Source organism: Carettochelys insculpta, chromosome 3 (assembly GCF_033958435.1).
Source record: "Carettochelys insculpta isolate YL-2023 chromosome 3, ASM3395843v1, whole genome shotgun sequence".
NCBI classification, from domain to species: domain Eukaryota; kingdom Metazoa; phylum Chordata; order Testudines; family Carettochelyidae; genus Carettochelys; species Carettochelys insculpta.
Window position 1 is genome coordinate 174,244,072 of NC_134139.1, and position 20,850 is coordinate 174,264,921.

The 20,850-nt window shown below is 41.2% G+C and overlaps 1 protein-coding gene across 1 annotated transcript in view; it reads right to left on the bottom strand.

The window, feature by feature from the left end:
- The window catches only part of EIPR1 (EARP complex and GARP complex interacting protein 1), a 168,672-nt gene that overhangs the window by 141,248 nt on the left and 6,574 nt on the right, over window positions 1–20,850 (bottom strand). The window contains exon 2 of the mRNA XM_074991214.1: window positions 4,579–4,662. Within this exon, the coding sequence (XP_074847315.1) occupies window positions 4,579–4,662 (84 nt within the window). The remainder of the gene's footprint in view (window positions 1–4,578; window positions 4,663–20,850) is intronic.

The window sequence follows — 20,850 nt, forward strand, 5'->3', positions numbered from 1 at the left end:
TATTAAAAGGGCAATATCCCCACCTTTGACATTTGCATTCCCTTCCCTAGTAGACGATCTTGCTGTCCATCCACCAACTTCCAACCACAGCGAGAGTTATATCCTCTATTCTTGCTCATCCCAAATTTTTATCCACCTGTTCCTTGCTCTCTTCAGGACTGTCATCAGCAATTACTTTATGAAATTGGACTTTGCTTCCCATTCTTCTAGTCTCTTATCAGACTCTAAGGGCTTGTCTACATTACCTCCCTACTTCGAAGGGAGGATGGTAAGTAGGGTGTTGGGAGTTTATTAATGAAGTGCTGCAGTGCATGTGCAACACTTCATTAAGCAAATGCCCCCCTCCCGCCCCCAGTGGCAACTTCAAAGAGTTAAACTTTCGAGTGCCGGCTCGCGTCTAGCCACAGCTCACCTGCCTTCCAAGTGTTTGGGCAACTTTGAAGTCCCTTTACTCCTCAACTCTACTTGAAGTTGCCCAGACACTTAGAAGTACCAGCGGGTTAGCCGTGGCTAGACAGAAGCCAGCACTTGAAAGTTTAACATTTCGAAGTTGCCGCCGGGGGGGCGGGGGGGGCCGGGCGGCATTTGCTTAATGAAGTGCTGCACATGCACCGTAGCACTTCATTAATAAACTCCCAACACCCTACTTACCATCCTCCCTTCAAAGTAGGGAGGTAGTGTAGACACAGCCTAAGACATATAAAATGCTCATAAGTTTGTTAAGTCATCTCTTTCCAGTCATCATGCGTTGATCCAAACCACGGATATATCATCCACCCCTGTGCAAACATATTTTCCTATCTATTTATTTCTCCAATTTAAAGTAACTCTCCTTCCTTTAAAAAAAATGCCCCTTGTTTCACATTACCTTAATTCATGCTTGAGTATGATATGCTCTGGCAGACCCTACCTTGGCATGGTCTATCTACATTCTGTTCCCACAACTGCACATTATGACTTGAGCTGCCTCATCGATAAAGATTTCTCCTTCACTTCATCTTTATATCTGTCTTTCAGGCTTTCTTTTTAGCTTTTGACAGACCCCTGCTATAAAATATTTTGTGAGACACTAACAAAGACAAAATACATGCGTGTACTGGAAAAACTTACTATTTTAACTATTTGCAGACAAATGGGATGCAAAATACCCTATTTATGAATTTGAGACATTAAGATAAAAAGAAAGCAACAGCAATGTACACTGGAATTACAGTAACAGAAAGAATTCCTTTTTTTTTTTTTTTTTAAAGTCTTTAGCCTAAAGGAGTCCCATATTTAGAAGTGAACAGCAATTCCTATTATTTCTATGACATAAACCTCTTACAATTGCTTCTCAGTCTTGAAGCCCTGAGACAGACAGGATCCTTCAAGTTCACCATTTGGAGTCAGAGAAAAGTATACAGCAGGATGGTTAGCAAATGAGAGTCATTATAATATCCCGATTATGAGAATATTCAAACTAAAAATTTAGGCTGCAGCACACAATGCAGCAGACCTGCCTGTTTGCATCTTTACCTTTCTCTCTCTCAGCTTCAAGAAAAGTGAAACCTTCTACTGAAATTATTAAGTAGACTCCTTGGCAGTGCAATCGGTTCCCTAAAGGTGAACTACAAATCAAAAATCCATTTACTTCAGCAATGTGTATTCTATGTCTCCTGCTAACCAGGTTAAGTGGGTCATTCAGCACATAAACCATGAGTACCTTTTACATTTATATAAGGGCCCTCAAAGTCATATGGGCAATTTCTACTATGCTGTAAAAATTCTGCTTCACCTGATCTCACAGCTACCAGTTAACTCTACAGGAGCAAAGAGTCAACTCATGCAGGTCAGTGTTAAATCCTCAATTAAAATAAAATTTCACATTTGACAAAAGATTATTGACTGCATAGCCGTTAGGTGTAGGGCAAATATGAAATATTCTTCCTTGGTAGCTGTGACACACATCCTGGGTACAAAAACAGATGCCACAGCAAAACGTGAACATGCAGACCAGATGGTGGTAAGAAGGGAGGGGGTTGAAATATTGACAAATATTTTTCTCCAGTGGTTTCTGTGTTTATGTTCTTAGCCTGCCTCCCTTTGGCAAGTTCTGGGACACAACACTGGAGGAGCTGGCAGCCTTGGACCTTCCTGGGGCTTTCCTGGGACCGTGATCACATGGCCTCAGGCCCTGATGAAAGAGTTTTGTGCTCTGGCCTAAGCCCCATCCCCTGGCCATTGGGCTTTGGCTCTCTGCTGCCTCACTTAACACTCTGCACACTCTGCACTTCCACCGTCACCGCTGGACCCTGTTGTCCGCTCCAGACTTCCATCTACCCCCATAACTTCTATCCCTCACTGCCGCTGTACCCACCTCCTCAACCAGGATTTAGCTCGTCCTCAGACTTGCTGGGGCAGAGTAACTCTGTTATAGAGCAATTTAAGTACGATAAGTAATCCTTGTATGTTTGTTAATATCACTTTTCACAGTGCACTTCATGGCTAACATACAACATATCACTTTTTACAGCAGCAGATATATTAGCAACCAATACAAAAATTACTATGATTTGGACACGTGTATGTGAATATTTTATTGTTTTTTCCTGTATGGCAACAGCGCTGACATCCTCCATGGGCCCCAGAGCAATGTAGGAAAGGGGCAGAGGTCCTAGCGATAGTACGGGCAGAGCCGGGGCAGAAGGGGCACGGCACGGCTTCGTGCATTTGGCCCTGAGCGCTCCCCAGACTGCAGTTGTGGGCACCCCCACTTCCCACACAGCTTCACGCAGCAGCGTGATAGCAGAAATTCAAAGGGGCCCAGAGTACCAGCTGTGACCACTGCCAAAATAGCATTGGCGGCTCGAGCTCTGGGCCCCTTTGAAACACTGAAACTGCCCCCTGTGACACACCTCCCCTGGGAACTTTCTGAGTCACTATAGGGGCTCGTCTGCATACTTGGCTCAATCTGATTCTTGACCTTCCCCCCCACCCCTCCACTCTCTGATTTGCTCACCTTGATTATCTTTTTCTGATGTGTCCTCCTTGCTTACTGTTTTTGGTTCTCTGTGCCTTAAATATTGAGTCTGTTCTGGTCTGGCTATGGTCTGAAGAAGTGGGTCTGTCCCACGAAAGCTCACCTAATACACTATTTTGCTAGTCTTTAAAGTGCTACTTGACTGCTTTTTCTTCTCAGCAAGGAAGATAAGTAATTAGAAAACTATCGAATCTAAAGTCAACATGTTACATTTTATGCACAGTAAGGCTGCTGCAGTTTAGTAACTCATAAAATTGCTTAGTTTGAAAGACTAAAAAATGTAATTCGGTTAAGGACGATTTGATGTATTTTCAGTATGGTGTGAAAGGAGCAACATATGCAAATCCCTAGGCTTGGCAATGCAAATAGGTGTTTTAACAATAATTACAGCTGAAAAGATATAATAAGTCCGCCTGGACAGTTCTGGCAACTTCATTTTAAAAATGGTCCCCAAAAACTAGGTATTAGTAGGAATCACTACTACCTATCCAACAGGGATTATCAACCCACAAGCACTGCTGTCTCCCCCAGTTCTGTGGTAGGAGAATATCAGAATTTTCAAAGTGCAACCAACCCCCAGGGGGCAAGAATCCCCTCCCCACTGCAGCTAGGATGGCAGCCTATACTGCTAACCATGGATTCCAGCTAGGTCATCACACTCTGCTTGCAAATTTGGGTTCTGCACTTTACCCTAACTGGTTGCTAGCTCCAACTTCCCCCTTCTCCGTTTCTTTACGGTTCCTGCGTAATCCTGGTTCTCCCTGCCATCCATGCTCTGTCCTTCTGCACATCATCCTCCACACTCTCCACACTCATCCTCTTCCCATTCCTTCCCCCTTCTACTCCCGCTCACCCAGGTGGTTTTAGATTAATGTCTTCAGTGAGAAAACTGTCTTTTCATGTGTGTTGAGAAAGCAAAGAATAGTGGTTATGAAACTGTAGCAAGTGGCTTAATTCATCAGAGTAAGAGTCCAATATAAATAACGGTTATAATGTGAGACCTATAGCTTATTTTTAGGTTATGTTCATTGAAGTAGAGCAGTAGATAATTACTAAATAAAACTTACAGGCCCAGATCCTGTCAGACCCACTTCTTCAGACCATAGCCATACCAGAACAGAAATATTGAGTCTGGTACATATGCCTTTAAGGAGTGCCACTGAAGTAAATCATCAGGACTATCTACAATTTCAAAATGGAAATCTGGATTGTATTTTAATTTGGTTACCTATTCTTCAGTTTACATATGGTTCTATAACATCAAAAGAACTAACTTCATAACAGGTCAAATAATTTGATTCTCTCAAATAAATCATCTGATAACTTCGTAATTAATTATTCGCCACTCAGAAAAATGGAGTAAGAAAAAAATGTTTTAAAAAAAAAAAATCACACTCATTCACCTAGTTATCAAAATTTATTCATTTTGTTGACATATTTTAAAAATAAAGCATCATCATTGAATGATCAAGCTTGGCAAGAAAATAAACTAGCGTATTTATAAACAAGTTAAAGAATATTCCTGATACTTAACATGTATTATTCTGACAAAAGTTTACCTGATTATCATATTTAAGAGACTGTGTCCCAACCAAAAATCGAATTGCATCTGTTTCTGCTACCTGGGGTGTTAAAGCCCGTGCCTAACAGAAAAAGAAAGAAAGAAAGAAAGCCATTATAAAAAGAATGCAATACATAGTTAATAATCTGTGAAAATCTTGATTGTTTTAAGCACAAATCTTTTATACTTTATCTTTCTCCTCTATTATACCTGTATTTAGGCTATTTATCTAAGGTTTCAGTGTAGGGATTCCTTCTCACACCTCTTAAGTACCTATTAGGGCTGTCAAGCAATTAAATAAAACAGAATCACAATTAATTATGTTGTTGAATAATAGAATACCATTCCTTTAAATATTTTAGAAGTTTTCTATATTCTCAAAAATATATTTATTTTCATTAAACCAGAACAAAGTGTGCAGTGCTCACTTTATTTTATTACAAATATTTGCACTGTAAAAAACAAAAATAGTATACTTAAATTCACCTAATGCAAAGTATTTCTTGCAAGCACTTTGTCATGAAAGTTGACCTTAAAAAATGCAGAATTAAATAGAAAAAAGCTGGATTCAAAAAATAAAACAATGTAAATCTTTAGAGCTCATAAGTCACCTCAATTCTCCTTCTTGTAGCCAGTGTCACAAGGTATATGTGTGCCAGATACGCTCAACATTTATATGGGCCTTCATGCGTCAACTGCCATTCCAAAGGACATGCATCCATGCTGATGATGGATTCTGATCAATAAAAATCCAAGTCAGTTTAGACCAATTCATGTTCATTTCCATCATCTGAGTTGGATACCACCAGTATAAGGTTGATTTTTTTGGTAGTTTGGAGTACATGGTTTCCAAATCAAAGTATTGTTCTTTGAAGAATTCTGAAAGCACACCTCACACGTTGTCCCTCACCTATGTTGGATAGCATTTCAGATTCTTAAACCTTAGGTCAAGTTATGCAGCTATCTTTAGAAATCTCATACTGGTATCTTCTTCACCTTTTGTCAAATCTGCACATGAAAGTGTTCTTATAATGAACAACATGTGGAGGGTCATTATCTGAGATGGCTATAGTGTAATGAAAAAATGTCTACATTTGTAAGGTGCACTTCCCTCGTAAACAAATTGTACCACAGCACCCGTATGAGATGACCGAAAAATACTGTTTCTTTTACCTTTTTTCCCTCAGTGCAAATATTTGTAATTAAAAAAGAGTAAAAAGTGAGCACTGTCCACTTTGTTTTGTGTTGCAACTGAAATGAATATATTTGAAATGCAGAAAAATATCCACAAATATTTAAACATTATATTTAGTGTTCTATTGCTTAATAGTGTGATTAAAATTGTGATTATTCACAATTAATTTGGGAAATAATTGTATGAGTTAACTGAGATTAAATCAACAGAGTACGTATTGTACTGAGTGCTAAGTAAATGAAATGCCCATAATTATTAAACATATTTCAATGTTAAGGATTTTCCACTAATTAATCCTTTTTAATGAACTCAAGCATGAAAGATGGGAAGGTGGCAAAAGTGGCTTCAAAAATACTCAGGGCAGCAACAACGATAAAGGATGTTCTTGGGCAAATTATTCAAAATTAAAAATTTACAGCTTTAAGTAGGATTCCTGAACCCACACAGAAAGACGCCAAGGCATTCTTTTCCTTACTATTTTCACATGAAAGAGCAAGCTAGATGGAAAGAAGCTCTCAATCCTCCCTTTTAACATTAGGCCACTAGAGCTGAACCCTACTCAAATGACCAAAATGGAAATTATCACTCTCTATTTACACTTATAAAGGCACAGCACTGGCAGTAATAATGCAGCCATTCAAGCCCTGCCCACTGCTTCAATTATGTTCTCAAAAGGCAGAGAGTATCTGGCCTGTCTGCCAGATGCTGTAATAAAACCTCAGACAACTTTGGAATTTACATCCACTCTTGCTCTTAAATATTCCAACAGACTTGCTGCAAAGCTCATATTTTTGAACAGCGTTTTGGAAGGACTGAGGTAGCTAATAGCTCTTTCCAACCCTATGAGAGTAAACCCTTTTCTATCTGGCATTTGAGCAACTAGAAATTCAAATAAAATGGCATAACCAAGTTCACAAGCATCCTCCTATCCCTCAGTGCCAGCCTGCTAAGCGCCCGCTGTGCATCCCTCCATGCTGTGTATATAGTTGGTGGGCTCCTCCACTCTCTCGCCTGGTTTCTGCCTCTCAGAGTGGCTCCCTGTGCAGCACGTCGGGCCCTGCCCCACCCCCATCATCAAGCAGTTCCACATCATCCTAACCAATTAGGTGGGGACTGTGCTTCAGCAGGAGCTGGTGCTGGGGCACAGGCGTGGGGCATAAGGCTGAACTTTGTTATTGATGGAGCCCCTGACCCTCACCTGTGCCTCCTCCCAGCTGCTCTCTGCTAACAAGAATATTTGAACATCTGGCAATCTTCCAGTCCCAAGGCTGCCAGATATGAGAGAGTTTACTGTACATTCATCCTTTTTGACTGACAGAGTTAAATGCTGTGGGATTAGGTGTGGGTTTGTTTCAGATAGCCTTATTAAGAATCTACTTTAATTGATTACTAAAGATGCCCAGAGCTTTGAAGAAACTTTTAAGAGTGTTTTTATCTACTGCATTTTAACAAGTTAATCTCAGAATAGTATTTTGGAAAAATTCACTTTGATCTTCACTGACTAAAACAAACAGTTCAGCCATTTGGGGGTTATGATAAAATTGTACCCAGAGTTCAGAATTCATTCTGAAACACCACTGAACAGATCAACATTTCAAGCACTAGACTGAACAATGATTTAAATGTAGTTTTTCATCTACAAGTTAAAAGAGTTTACTAGTTAAAAAAAAAAACTCGTACCCACTGAACATTTAAACAAATCATAAAGAGAGTAGAATTTTTGATTCAACTGACCATTGTTTTCAGGACATGATAATCTCAAATAATAGATGTGATCACTGTGGATTTACAATGGGCAGAGCTATACAATGACAAAACATTGCATTTACCAGCACTGTGGATTTACAATGGCAGAGCTATACAATGACAAATAACATTGCATTTACCAGCACTGAGTTCATATAAAACGTGGTGCTAGTCTGTAGTGTTCACTGACAATAAGAATCATAAAGAAGTTTTTAATTTTATACAAAATTTACACTGCGGATATTTTCCCTGCCATGGTGAGAATGTCTTCATTTCAAATCTCCTGACAAGTTCTTTTCACAAAAGCACCCTTAGATACAACACAGTTGTTACAAACCTTCAACCAAATAGACTTTGGTTATTTAACAAGTTGAATAGAACAAACTAACACAAAAGATCTCCTGGGTCTTTCATGGAATAAAGAAGTATGGTAAGAATTTTCTTTCCTCATCTTTAAAGGACACCTTCGTAAAAGAAGTAGTTTAGACTGAAGGGGCACTTTAAAAACAAACAAACCAAAGTGAATATCACCATCTGCTGACATTTATCTAAGTACAATCAATTTTTGCCTTCTTCCTCCCGCCTCCAAAAAAATTGAAAATGGGAATTGAATTTTCACCCCGACTCTGTCAAAAATATGAAACGTCTACGAAGAAATGTATTACAATTTCAGATATTTAAAGAACTGACTTCCTACATGTTATTCTCATTCCAGGAACAGAAAGTGCATCTCTATTTATCAGATGCAGATTTGTCAATAGGAGCTTACCAGTATCTGAGACAGTTTGATTCTTATAACAGATCTTCAGATGGCTCATGCACAGGTTCGCAAATCTGTTGTGTATTAGTAACAGAGAGAAAGCCATGCTACTCTATATACTATCAAAACTAAAAAGCAGTAAAGTAGCACTTTAAAGACGAACAAAATAATTTATCAGGTGAGCTTTCGTGGTTCAGACCCACTTCTTCAGACCATAGCCATACCAGAACAGAAATATTGAGTCTGTTCTGGTACAGCTATGGCCTGAAGAAGTGGGTTTGTCCCACGAAAGTTCACCTAATAAATTATTTTGATAGTCTTTTAAGTGCTACTTTACTGCTTTTTTGTTCTGTTATTTATTGTGTCTACTCAAGCAAGTTGATTCAGAGAAAGTCACAACAGCAAAACAAAGTATATTGGTGTGCAGAACTTAATGCCCACAATGCTGACCACCACTGCTTCATGTTTAATAGTACTTTGTCTATATCAGTCTCTCATCTTCTCTCTTAAATTGTACGTGCCTTGTTCTGTGTTTGTACAGTACCTAGCACAAATACGGTCTAGGTCCATAATTAGGATTCTGCTGCTGCTGCTGCTCTCCTTCTTCATTTGAAGCATGCACAGTCTAATTCACCAGAAAACTTCAGATACAGAAAGCATGAGCCCCATAATCATATCCACAATTGAATAGGTATGCATACACCCTAGCTGATACTAAAATAACAATGCTTACACTGAAAAGCATATGGACCACAGAGACATGATTTAATCAAGTGAACACACTGAACTGGCATTTTTATTTACTGTATCCTAAAGCAGTTTGTGGAGCCATGAATTAGATCCCTGAAGAATAACCACATCCATGCGAAAATGTCTATAGCGCATCATCTGTTTTCAGGAATTATAATTACCATTTTTAGCAACAATATGAACTCTGAATCAATCTGAACTCAACTTTCCACCCCTCAACTACTGCAAAAAAGGAGACAAGATATTACCCCCAGAAGGCACAGACTGGAGATGTTGCTGGGTATGGGGTGGTGAACACTGTGTGAAATCACTAAGAAAAGTCTGACCTCAAAAGAGCTCAGCCTAAGCTCACCTCTCTCACCAACAGAAGTTGGTCCAAAAAAAAGTTATTGTCCTACTCTACTTGTCTTTCTATCAGTGTATTTTACTACGTTAAACATTCCAGATCACCTATGCCAGCAAAGACATGATGTTATCCTGTATCAGAGGGGTAGCCATGTTAGTCTGGATCTGTAGAGCAACGAAGGGTCCTGTGGCACCTTATAGACTAACAGAAAAGTTTAGAGCATGAGCTTTCGTGAGTTAACTCACTTCTTCAGATGCTGGTCCTGGAAATCTGCAAGGCCAGGTATAAATAGGCCAGAGCAAGGCTGGGGATAACGAGGTTAGCTGCCTGACTGAGCTAACCTCGTTATCCCCAGCCTTGCTCTGGCCTATTTATACCTGGCCTTGCAGATTTCCAGGACCAGCATCTGAAGAAGTGAGTTAACTCACGAAAGCTCATGCTCTAAACTTTTCTGTTAGTCTATAAGGTGCCACAGGACCCTTCGTTGCTCTACATGATGTTATCCTGTTATCAAGGAAAAACTACTATTCTTAACTACATTTGACCCTAGCAGCGTCAGTCTGATTAAATTGAAACAAAGATTTAAAAATGTGTGCACTAAATGGTTACATAGTGCTGATGGGTGCTTTTAAACAACCATTGCTGCTTTCCACTGACTAAATGGCTGCAATTCAGCATTTTATGAACCTTTAGGATGGAAGGCTAATAGGCAAATATTACCGTAAAATGATTTCTAGAGACTTATGTGACCCAAGAACCTCTTGATCAAACTGGCAGAGGGCACAAGAGTACAAAGGGGTTACAGAAATCTGCTGGGTCTAATATCGTCCTACAAATCTGCTGAAGAATACCATTTAAGAGCTCAAATGAAAACTTGTGTCACACTGATCAAAGTTATTGTGAGATACACATATGGAAAATATGTAAAGAGTTATTTATTGTAAAATGTGTTTGCTAGTCACTAAAATGTGATTCCGATAAACCTGGCAGGCAGAGAAGAAGAGACATCATGCAGCCTAAGTTTTCCACTGTCATTTTACTATTCATTTTTCAACCCTTTATGTTACAGTAAAACAGTTGTTCTTTATTTGCATGTACGTCTTTCAAATATGGGGACCACTGCATCCATAATTGCTTTTGTATTACAACAGTACATGCAGGCCCCAGTTTAGATGAGAAACCCACTGTGCCAGACATTGTACAATCACATAGTTCCTTCCTATTCCACAAGAGCTGACAATAAAAACTGACAAGCCAAAAAAAAATGATGGGGGAAATAGGAGGAGGGAGGCAGGGGTGGGACAAACAGAAACACAGAGAAGTGAAGTGACTTCCTCCAGATTACGAAGACAGGTAGCAGGAAAGCTGTGACAAAAATTTGTTTCATTCCTGAGCCCCACTACACCGGGCTGCAATCTATTATGCCCAAGGGAACATTTATAGACATTTCTGCAGCCCTTGATCACTAAAGTCCAGCAGACACACACTTACAAATTCACTAAAAATATGGCAGCTATTTTCTGCTACAGAGATGCTCAACAACTTACACCATCAAAACAAAAAAAAAAAGCAGTAAAGTAGCACTTGAAAGACTAACAAAATAATTTATTAGGTGAGCTTACATGGGACAGACCCACTTCTTCAGACCATAGCCATACCAGAACAGACTCAATATTTAAGGCATAGAGAACTGGGTCTGTCCCACAGAAGCTCACCTAATAAATTATTTTGTTAGTCTTTAAAGTGCTACTTGACTGCTTTTTTTGTTTTGATAGTATATAGACTAGCACGGCTTTCTCTCTGTTACTATTCAACTTATGTCAGTGTTTCCCAAATGGTGTTCTGGGGAACCTGGGGTTCCACAAAGTGAAAATAAGGGTTCCATGAGAAATTTCCTCTGCAGCTTACTGCCTGACGCCACTGAAACAGAAGAACTAAATGTAATTGGTTAAACGGCAGCAGGAGGGATCTAGACATTAAACCAACTGAATTTAGTTCCATTATTTCAGCGGGTGGCAGGGCAGGGAGTTGGTGGGCATGACTCAGATCACCCCCGCCAGCAGAACACCTCCACAACAGCGTTCCTTCCTTTGGGCATATGTGGCCACCTGGCATAGACTCCCCAGCCAGTGCCACGGGATGGTTTGGACCTGAGGAGGGTTAATCCTGGAGATTGGGGGTGGGGAGAAGGTTTGTGCACAGGGAGTAAAGCTTGGGGATGAGGGCAGATTTGTGGGCTGAGATTTGAGGTGGGTAAAGCCACTCCTCCCACATGGCTGCCCGCAGAGCTTGGTCCCTACCCTGCTCTAGACCCACAAATACAGCATAGGAACAAGTGACCAATTTGCATTTCACGTCCTCCCAGGAACAGTGGGGTTTGGGTTTCAACCATTAAAAAAAACAGCAGATTCGGGCCACGTGGTAGTGAGCTCCTTCCCTGAAGTGCAGGGCTCCTGGCTGCAGCCCCCGAATCACCTTCATCACCCTGACCCCGACTCACTCCTCCAGCCTCGCATCATCCCTGGACCTCCCCCAGCTTCCTCCCTACCTCTTCATATCTGTCTTAATTCGTCCCCCAGTTTGCCAGGGCTGAGTAAATCTGCTGGGAAAAAATATTAGCATACATGCAACTACAGGTTGAACCTCGCTACTTCGTCACTCTCTCATCCAGCAACATCCATATTCAGGCGTGATTTTAATTAGCCGGGTGACCATTATCGTAGGTGTGGCCAAGTTTCCCATGTTTCCATAAAATTTGTTTACAACCACCAATCCTGGCTCTCTGTGTTCTGTGATGTTATTTAGCTGTAATTCACCCCTAAGAGTCCAGGAAACAGTGATTTAGACATGTTGAGAATGTACTAGACCAGGGGTCGGCAACCAAAAGCGCAAGAAAAGCATTTTTTTTTCAAATTTGGTAAAAGGAAAAAGATACACCTCAATAATTCAACAGCTGCAACACACGTGAATATGAGATGGTCCTTTATAAATAGTCAAACCACATTTTTTGTAACCCCTGTTTCAAAGGACAGTGCACACCAATGATTTGCAATGAGATACATGTTTACTACAGGATGTTCACAACTTTTTACATACATGTAAAATCTGAGGAAAGAGAGTATGCGTTTGTATCACTATCTTCCTGACTTTCACTCTCAAACCCGCTCTCTCTGGAGGATGCTAAATGTCATCTGCTTTTGCTTGTCAAATACAGTAAACATACAGATACAACAATTCTGTCATTTTCAACAAACACACTGGTAAAGTGAACTCATATCAATGAAATGGGATATTTAATTACTTTTCACATCCTAAGTACAGTGATAACGTTTTCAGCTTACCAATATTTCAGTGCAATTTCTGCTGCTGCGTTTCTTTGGAGAGTCATTTAACATTTGGAGGGTAGGTCATTGTGTTCATTTACAAGCACGACTGCACAGTTTCATCATTCAGTTGGTTTCTGAGTTTGCTTTTTATGAAATTCAAATTTGAAAATATTTGCTTACACCCATAAGTAGGTCCAAAGATAGAATACCAAACGCATCTCTCTTCATGTTACTATAGGCATCCAGTAAAGAATTCCAAACTTCAAAACACAAATTGGTTTTGGTTTTTAAGATCAAGTATTTCAGTCCATCTGTATTGAAGTGCCAGGGTAGAATGTGCCTTTCTAGATATTCGAGTTCAGTCACCAAGCCTCTGAATTTAGAAGCCCACATGTGCTTGTCCTGCAAATCAGCCAATTCCAGTTGCAGTTGTGCTTGGCCCAGGCCTGTACATGTTGAAAAGTCAAGCGCAGAAGTATCAGACTCAAGGGGTTTCAACACAAGTGACAAAGTTGCCTTTTCCTTTCTAAATTTCTGAAATCGCACCGCAAATGCTTCTTGCAACTTTAGTCTCACATTTTTCAGGTTTGCAATGTTAAGCTCATACTTGTTGCCTCTTTGAATTGCTTCAGTGATGGGAAATGAACCAGCAACCCTGTCTCAATGTCTCTCACAAACAATGCTAGTTTTCTGCTTGAATGATAGCACCTCTTCTAAAATCAAGAGCTTTCTTTGTAGCTTTCTGATGAGGCCATTTAAATGGGAGGTGATGTTCATCATGAAGTGAAATTTCTGTCACTACATAAGAGCTGTGACCTCAGCATGTTCACAGGCCTTCTCCTACATGAACACCTTCACTTTTTCCAGACAGGCTGCAAAACGCACAGGCACATTTCCCCTGGAAAGCCACTGTACCTTGTGGTGCTGGAGAAGGTTGGAATATTGACAACTGACCTCTTCAAGAAGTGCACAGAACTGCCAGTGGTTCAAGCCTTTTGCCGTTATTTTGTTGACAATATTCATTAACAAGGTCATCACTTCTGTGATCTCAGGTAGAAATGCTTGTGCACAGAGCGCTTCTTGATGAATTATGCAGTGAAACGATATCATGTTATGATCCAGCATTTTCTGCAACAAAAAAGCAAACCCCTGGTGTGCCCCTTTCATACTTGGTGCCCCATCAATCACAACTAAGATGATGTGTCTGGTGTTTATTTCTTTCATTTTTAAGCAGCCAACTACAGTTTAAAAATATCTTTTCCCCTTGTTTGGCCTTTGAGCAGCAGCAACTTAAGTTCCTCTTGGAGTCTTTCAGAATTCATATACCTGCTGAGAAAGACAACCTGTGCAATGCCATTGACATCACTTGATTCAATACAAGCAAGAGAAGCCCATGGCTGTATTAATGTCTTTAATTTGCTGGTTTGTGGTATCTGTGGCCATTTTTAGAGTTCTATCACTTGTCGTCTTTGCAGATAACGGCACATCTCTAATTTTCTGAACAATTTCATTTTGTTTTTTTAAATCATTGTACAACTGCTCTAATACTTTTATAAAGCACTCTTTTATATATTCACCATCCGTGAATGGCTCTGCTCATTTCATGATCACTTGAGCTGTCAGAAGACTAGCCACACAGTTATGCTACTTGGTGATTTCACCCATTCAGGTCAGTGTTCTCACTTTTTTCTGCTTTGCATAGCAGCTCCTCCATGGCTCCCCCACCTCCAACATCTCCAGTCAAATACTGTTTGGCAAAAGTAGGGGGATTTTTGAGAAAATGCCTCTCAAGGTTCCATTTTCTGCTGTTGGCAACTTTCTCATTGCAAATGAGACATGAAGGGAGCCCAGGTGATTCAATATAAATGCAAAAGGACTGGGTCCATTCAGATTTCAAATTGTCTGCTTTCATCTTCAATTTTCCTCTTTTTAGAAGCCTTTCCAACCCCACTTCGATTATTCCAATTTAAGTTCACATTTCAGTTTTCTTTCTTAAAATGTGTGTTACCCTTCACAACAGGAATTCAGCAAGCTCCCTTCTTTTCAAAATCAAGACTTTCTGAGCAAAGCTATCATATCCCACAATGCACTACACATATTAAAGGGAGAGTTATCCAACGTTTTGACGACATATAGTTTGCTATTTAGATATGAGCTGTTTATCGTTGGGCTTTTAAGATGTTCACCGTTTATCAAAAATAATCAAGAATTTTTTTTTAAACTTTGGAATTACAGCACTGAGAGCCACAAAGAAGTTCTAAAAGAGCTGCTTGCACCTCGAGTGTTACCGGTTGCAGACCCCCATGCTAGACAATATTGACCTCTAATTGTTAAGCAAATTCTGTCATTCTGCACCAATCAGGTCCTGAGGGTCCCAGACTAGAGTGGTTCAACCTGTATCACTTTTAACAATAGCTAATAAGTCTAAATTTAAAAATCAACCAGAAAAAGGCAAAAACATGCAGAGCATTTGTGTTTGTATTCTGTTTAAGTTCAAGAAAGAATAAAGATATTTGTACATTATTTTTATTATTGAGTCTACAAAAATCTCTATATAAGTAATTTGGTAATTCAGACACGTGTATATGCATATTTATTTTTCGTAAGGTTAAGTGTTTTAGAAAAACTGACAACCTTCTCAGCAAAAAGGCAAATATAATGTTCATGCACACTGAGAGCAACATAACTAAACATGTCCTGGTTCTGCAGACAAAACAGATAATTTCAGACTTCAGATCAGTCAAGAGCTCATCTTTCACTAAACAACAAAAATCACACATCAACATGTGGCCAGCCTTGAAAATGTCACCATTCTAAAACCAAAACTACTTCAAAGATTTGTCCTATTTCTTAGTTGTTCTCTCACAGCTTTCTTGCTCTAAGATAGCTTGTCGATAAAAGTAGGAAATGTCACTGGCATTGTTCTCTTAGTACATGTTGTACTCAATTTAAACTGCTAGATACTAAAAACTAACTTATCTTGGCTTTATCATGTATATGACTGCTTTTTTGTTTTGATAGAATACAGACTAACATGGCTATCTCTGTCTTATCTTTATTATCTCTCTTTATTATCTTAGAAGAGAAAGAAAGAGTTCACCAAGACTGGTTTGATGAAAATGACAAGGCCATCACGAAGATCTTAGAGGAAAAACAGAAAGCATTTCATTTCTGCTATGGCAAAATGATCAGTTCTCAATTCTCCAAACGTGATCATTTCAAACACCTTCAGAGCCAGGAGCAAACGGCACTTTGCAAAATGCAAGATGAGTGGTGGGAGAGTAAAGCTGATGAAGTCCAATACTGCGCTGACACCAAGAACTCCAAGATGTTCTTCAGTGCTATCAAAGCTATATATAGACCTTCAAAGCCAAGTACTACACCTGTCCTGTCTGCAGACTCTTCTGAGGGCAAAGAACAGCATCAACAATAGGTGGAGACAGCACTTCAGCAACCTTCTCAACAGACCCTCCATTGTCGACCCTGTGGCCCTAGACCAGATCCCTCAGAAACCTACAAGAGACAGTCTTGACCTGTCCCCGACAACGGATGAGGTTAAAAAGGCAATCAGCCAGACCAGCTCTGGCAAAGCGCCTGGGATGGACAGTATTCCTGCTGAAATTTTCAAAGCGGCAGTACCAATGTCACTTGAAGCCTTTCACAATATCTTGGTCAGCATCTGGGAAGACGACAACATGCCCAAAGACTTTAAGGATGCCACAATCATCTCGCTCTTCAAGAACAAGGGCAACAAAGCTGACTGTGGAAATTACGGGGGCATCTCCCTTCTCTGTACTGCTGGGAAGATCTTGGCTCAAGTTGTCCTCAACCGTCTGATCACCAGCATCTCAGAGGAGAACCTACCAGAGGCACAGTGTGGTTTTCGCCCGGGCTGCAGCAACATTGACGTGATCTTTGCTGTTCGTAAGGTCCAGGAAAAGTGCATAGAGCAGAACTTGGATCTGTATGCTGTCTTTATCGACCTGACAAAGGTGTTTGGCACTGTCAACAGAGAAGTCCTGTGGATTATCCTGTCAAAACTTGGCTGCCCGAGAAGATTCATTAACCTCATATGCCTGTTCCAGAATGACATGACTGGCTTTGTTCTTTCAAATGGCAAGTCCTCAGATCCATTTGAGATATCCAGTGGTGTGGAGCAAGGGTGCATGCTGGCCCCAGTGTTATTCAACTCTTTTTCACGTGCGTCCTCAGCCCCGCAGTTGGGGATCTGGACCATGGAGTCGACATAAAATACAGACTTGATGGGTCACTTTTCGACCTTTGTAGTCTGAATGCCAAAACCAAGACACTTGAGAGGCTCATCCTTGAAGCCCTTTTTGCTGATGATTGTGCACTTACGGTACACAAGGATTCTGATCTCCAGCTCATCATCAACAAGTTTGCTGATGCCACTCGCCTCTTTGTTCTGACCATCAGCCTAGGAAAGACCAAGGTACTGTTTCAACCTGCTCCAGGATCTGCTGCTGTCCCTGCTTCAATCTTTATTGAAGGAACAGTGTTAAAAACAGTAGAGGAGTTCAAGTACCTTGGCACTGTAATAGCCAATGATGGCTCCCTTAACAAAGAAATGAATACCAGAATCTGCCAGGCCAGCCGGGCACCAGGATGTTTCAGAGTACGAGTGTTGAATCAGCACAATATCGGACAGTCCACTAAACTGAAAGTGGACAAGGCTGTAGTCCTGACCAGTCTCCTGTATGGCTGTGACACCTGGACCTTGTGCAGAAAACAAAACTGCTGGAGTGCTTCCACACACACAGCCTGAGGTCAACACTGCACCTTTTATGGCAGAACAGAGTTACGAATCTGGAAGTCCTGGACAGAGCAGAAATCACAAGCATCAAAGCCATGATTCTGAAAGTCCAGCTTTGCTGGACAGCGCACATCATATGAATGGAAGAGTCGAGAATCCTTAAGCAACTCCTCTACGGTGAACTCTCCCAGGGCAAAAGGACTCAAGATAGGCCTCGCAAGAGATATAAAGACTGCGTGAAGGCCAACATTGCTCATGCTGGTTTAAAACCAGATCAGCTAGAGCAGCATGCAGAAAACTGAACAGGCTAGCATGCTCTCGTACAACATGCGTATGACAACTTTGAAGAGCAGCAATGCATACGCCTCATTGATGCTCATGAGAGGAAGAAAGCAATAGTAGCAGCCACACCAACAGAGCCAGGATAATTCCCTTGCCCCCACTGTGAACGCCCATGCCATTCAAAGCTTGGACTCCTCAGCCACATGCGAGTCCACAACCAACAAGCCTGTGCAAGCTCAAGATGTCATTGTCAGACATGACAGACTACCTACTACTATTATCTTCTTACCTCTCTATCTTAGCTTCATTAGCATTATTCAGTTCTGTATTTGCCTGGGATCTGATTCCAAGGGAAGAGCAGAGCCACTGTTAATTCCAGGGACCCAAGGGAAAAGCAGCCCAAGGATGGAGCTCTAAGCTCAACAAAACAAGGCATAAGTGACAGCTGAGCTCTCTTGATACAATGCTACAGCAAGACCTCAGCTGGAGTTCAGTTCAAGGAGGTGGATCTTCAGCAGACTGAGTGAAGAACTTTGCTATATATGTGTAGCCAGACAGAACACCCCCTTTTCTCTACTCCATCTTGTCTCTCCTGGGTGCTTCAGAGCACCAAAGGGTTAAAAGAAACAGTTCAGCCCTGGAATGTCCGAGAGCACAGATGTGCTTATCTCAGCCACAGTCTTGAAGCTCCAGAGCAAGAGACAATGGGCTAACAAACAGCCAGGCCTCAGACTGCCCTTGGCTAATTACTACCAGTTGATTTGCCTACACAAACGTCTCAGACAGAGGAAAATCCTCTGGCCCATAAAGAAAGAATGCCCTAAAATCACCTCCACCCAGAGGTGTGAACCAGCCCTGTGAGAACCAGCGTCTCGAGATGAGTTAATTCAATTGGCACCCTTTTGGATAAGGAAGAAGTGTACATGACCTAATGGGTATAAAGTAACGTTCCGGCAGCACTTCTAATTGAGCTCCAATTACCTCTACCTGCTGGTCAGGAGGGTCGTTGCCTCCCAAGGTCCTCGTTATTTATTGCTTCTTCCCAAGGGATTGAGTGAAACATTGGCCACGCCACATTGGTAATGCAGGGGTGAGAATAAGACCTGTGAAATGTACTGCTTTCCTTTTGTTTTCTTTGGGCCCATTCAATAATAGATCTATGAATTGTTACATGCTAGCTATTGACAACTAAAGAACAAAAAGTATAAACCTTGTAATCTTTGTAACAAAGTACAGATCTTGTGAGTTTGCAACAAAGTATATATATATATATATTGTAATCTTGTAACCAAAAGAGTTAAGTCTCCTTAGTCAATAAATAACTGGTTAAGCTGTAACCTGACTCTCCCTGTTACTGTACAAGCCGAACACAAAACAAAGGACTAAGCTGCTTTTCAGCTGCAAGTAGCCTGGTCATTGGTAAGAGCACTGAGAGCTGAGAGCCGAGTCTTGCCACCCCCACAGGACAGACTCTCTAGGGGACCCGTCAGCCACCCCTGGCTGCCTGCTGTGAAGGGACTTTCTCGTCCTAGCAGTTAAAGACTCGGGTGTCGGAAGCTCTCAGTGCAACCATTGGGGCACCTGTCAGCCTGCCCTGACTGCCTGCTGCAAAGGGACTTTTCCTGTCCTAGCAGGTAAAGACTTGGGTGTTAGGACCCTGCCCGGGCTGCCCATTGAGAAGGGGCTGTGTGTCCTAGCAGTTAAAGACTTGGATGAAAATAAGGGCATAGGTGGTATCTTACCTGATCATCGGCTAACAATATGACAAAAATTCTGGTCAGGGAATAAGAGCAGCTGGCAAGAGCAAAGACCAAAGGTTTGGAGGACAAGAAAGAGCCCAAAGTATGGCAAGCCAAAGAATTTAATGAGGCAGCTTGTTTGGGAGCCAGTGTAACAGCAATCACTTAAGCAGGATGTTATCTGCCTTAGAGGATCTGGCAGACAGCAGTAGCCAAAGCCCAATCAGACAGTTAGCACTTAGCCCTGTAGGAAAGGCAAGACATTCATTTGGCTAAAGAGTGTACTGTGCACAGAGGACACAGGGATGGGAATTCTACTTACGTTTTCTTGGCAGCATGGGACTGTAGCTTAGAACTTTCATTCATGAACAAATAGTAATGTTTGTGGCTTAAATCCAAGGCCCTGTGTACTATGAGATTATGTGGCTGAATAATTCTGTTTTGTAAGGCTGCCACATAAAGAGATGTCAGGGGCTTAGCAGCTGGAGAGTTTGGAAGCAACTGAACATGACAAACAAAATACCAGCAACAGAAAGAAGCACTTGCTCCAGCAGAATTTAATGCCTCTCCTGGAGAGCTGTTTCACCCCAGCTGCAGTGCTTCCTTAGTACACCAAGAGAAGTTACATGGAAAGCTCAACCAAATGGAGCTGGGCTGGATTATTTTCCATGTGCCTTAGGCGAGCCATGAGAACCACCCACTCCTCTTCCACATTCAAAAACTGCTCCAAAGCAGAGCTCTACCACATAGATAGATACTTCTTCCTACTTATCATTACTTTTTATAAATCCCTGGTTTGAGCTAGGTTGTCAGAAAATCCATTGCTTTCCTGTGCTCCCAACCAGACCTAATTCCAAGAGATCCTGTCCTAGCATTTGCTGCATATTTCCAAAGAATATGACAAACAGCTCAGAGCAGATGTGTGAACAATGATAAGGATGATGATGTGCTGGAGAACCTTGTCACACCATCTACATCTACTCTATCAAACAATATTTTGTTTAGAACACATTCTGTGATCCTAAACGAGAGACTAAGGACTAGAGATATTTAGATCTCTAATGCCCTTTGTATCTGCAATGGTCATCCCTGAAGAAATAGGAGAATGTATACCTTTGGTGACCTAATCACAAAATGGTGAGGTTGTGATAGTCAAACTTGAAAAGGTCTAACATTCTGTAGCGTGCGCCCACACGCACACATGTACACACGCACGCACGCACGCACGCACGCGCACACACACTTTGCAAAAACAGCCCTATGCTCTATTGACAAAAACCAGTAAACATAACAGAATGTAAGGCAGCCAGATGGAATAACAGTGTTGATACAGAGAACCATCACTAACACTG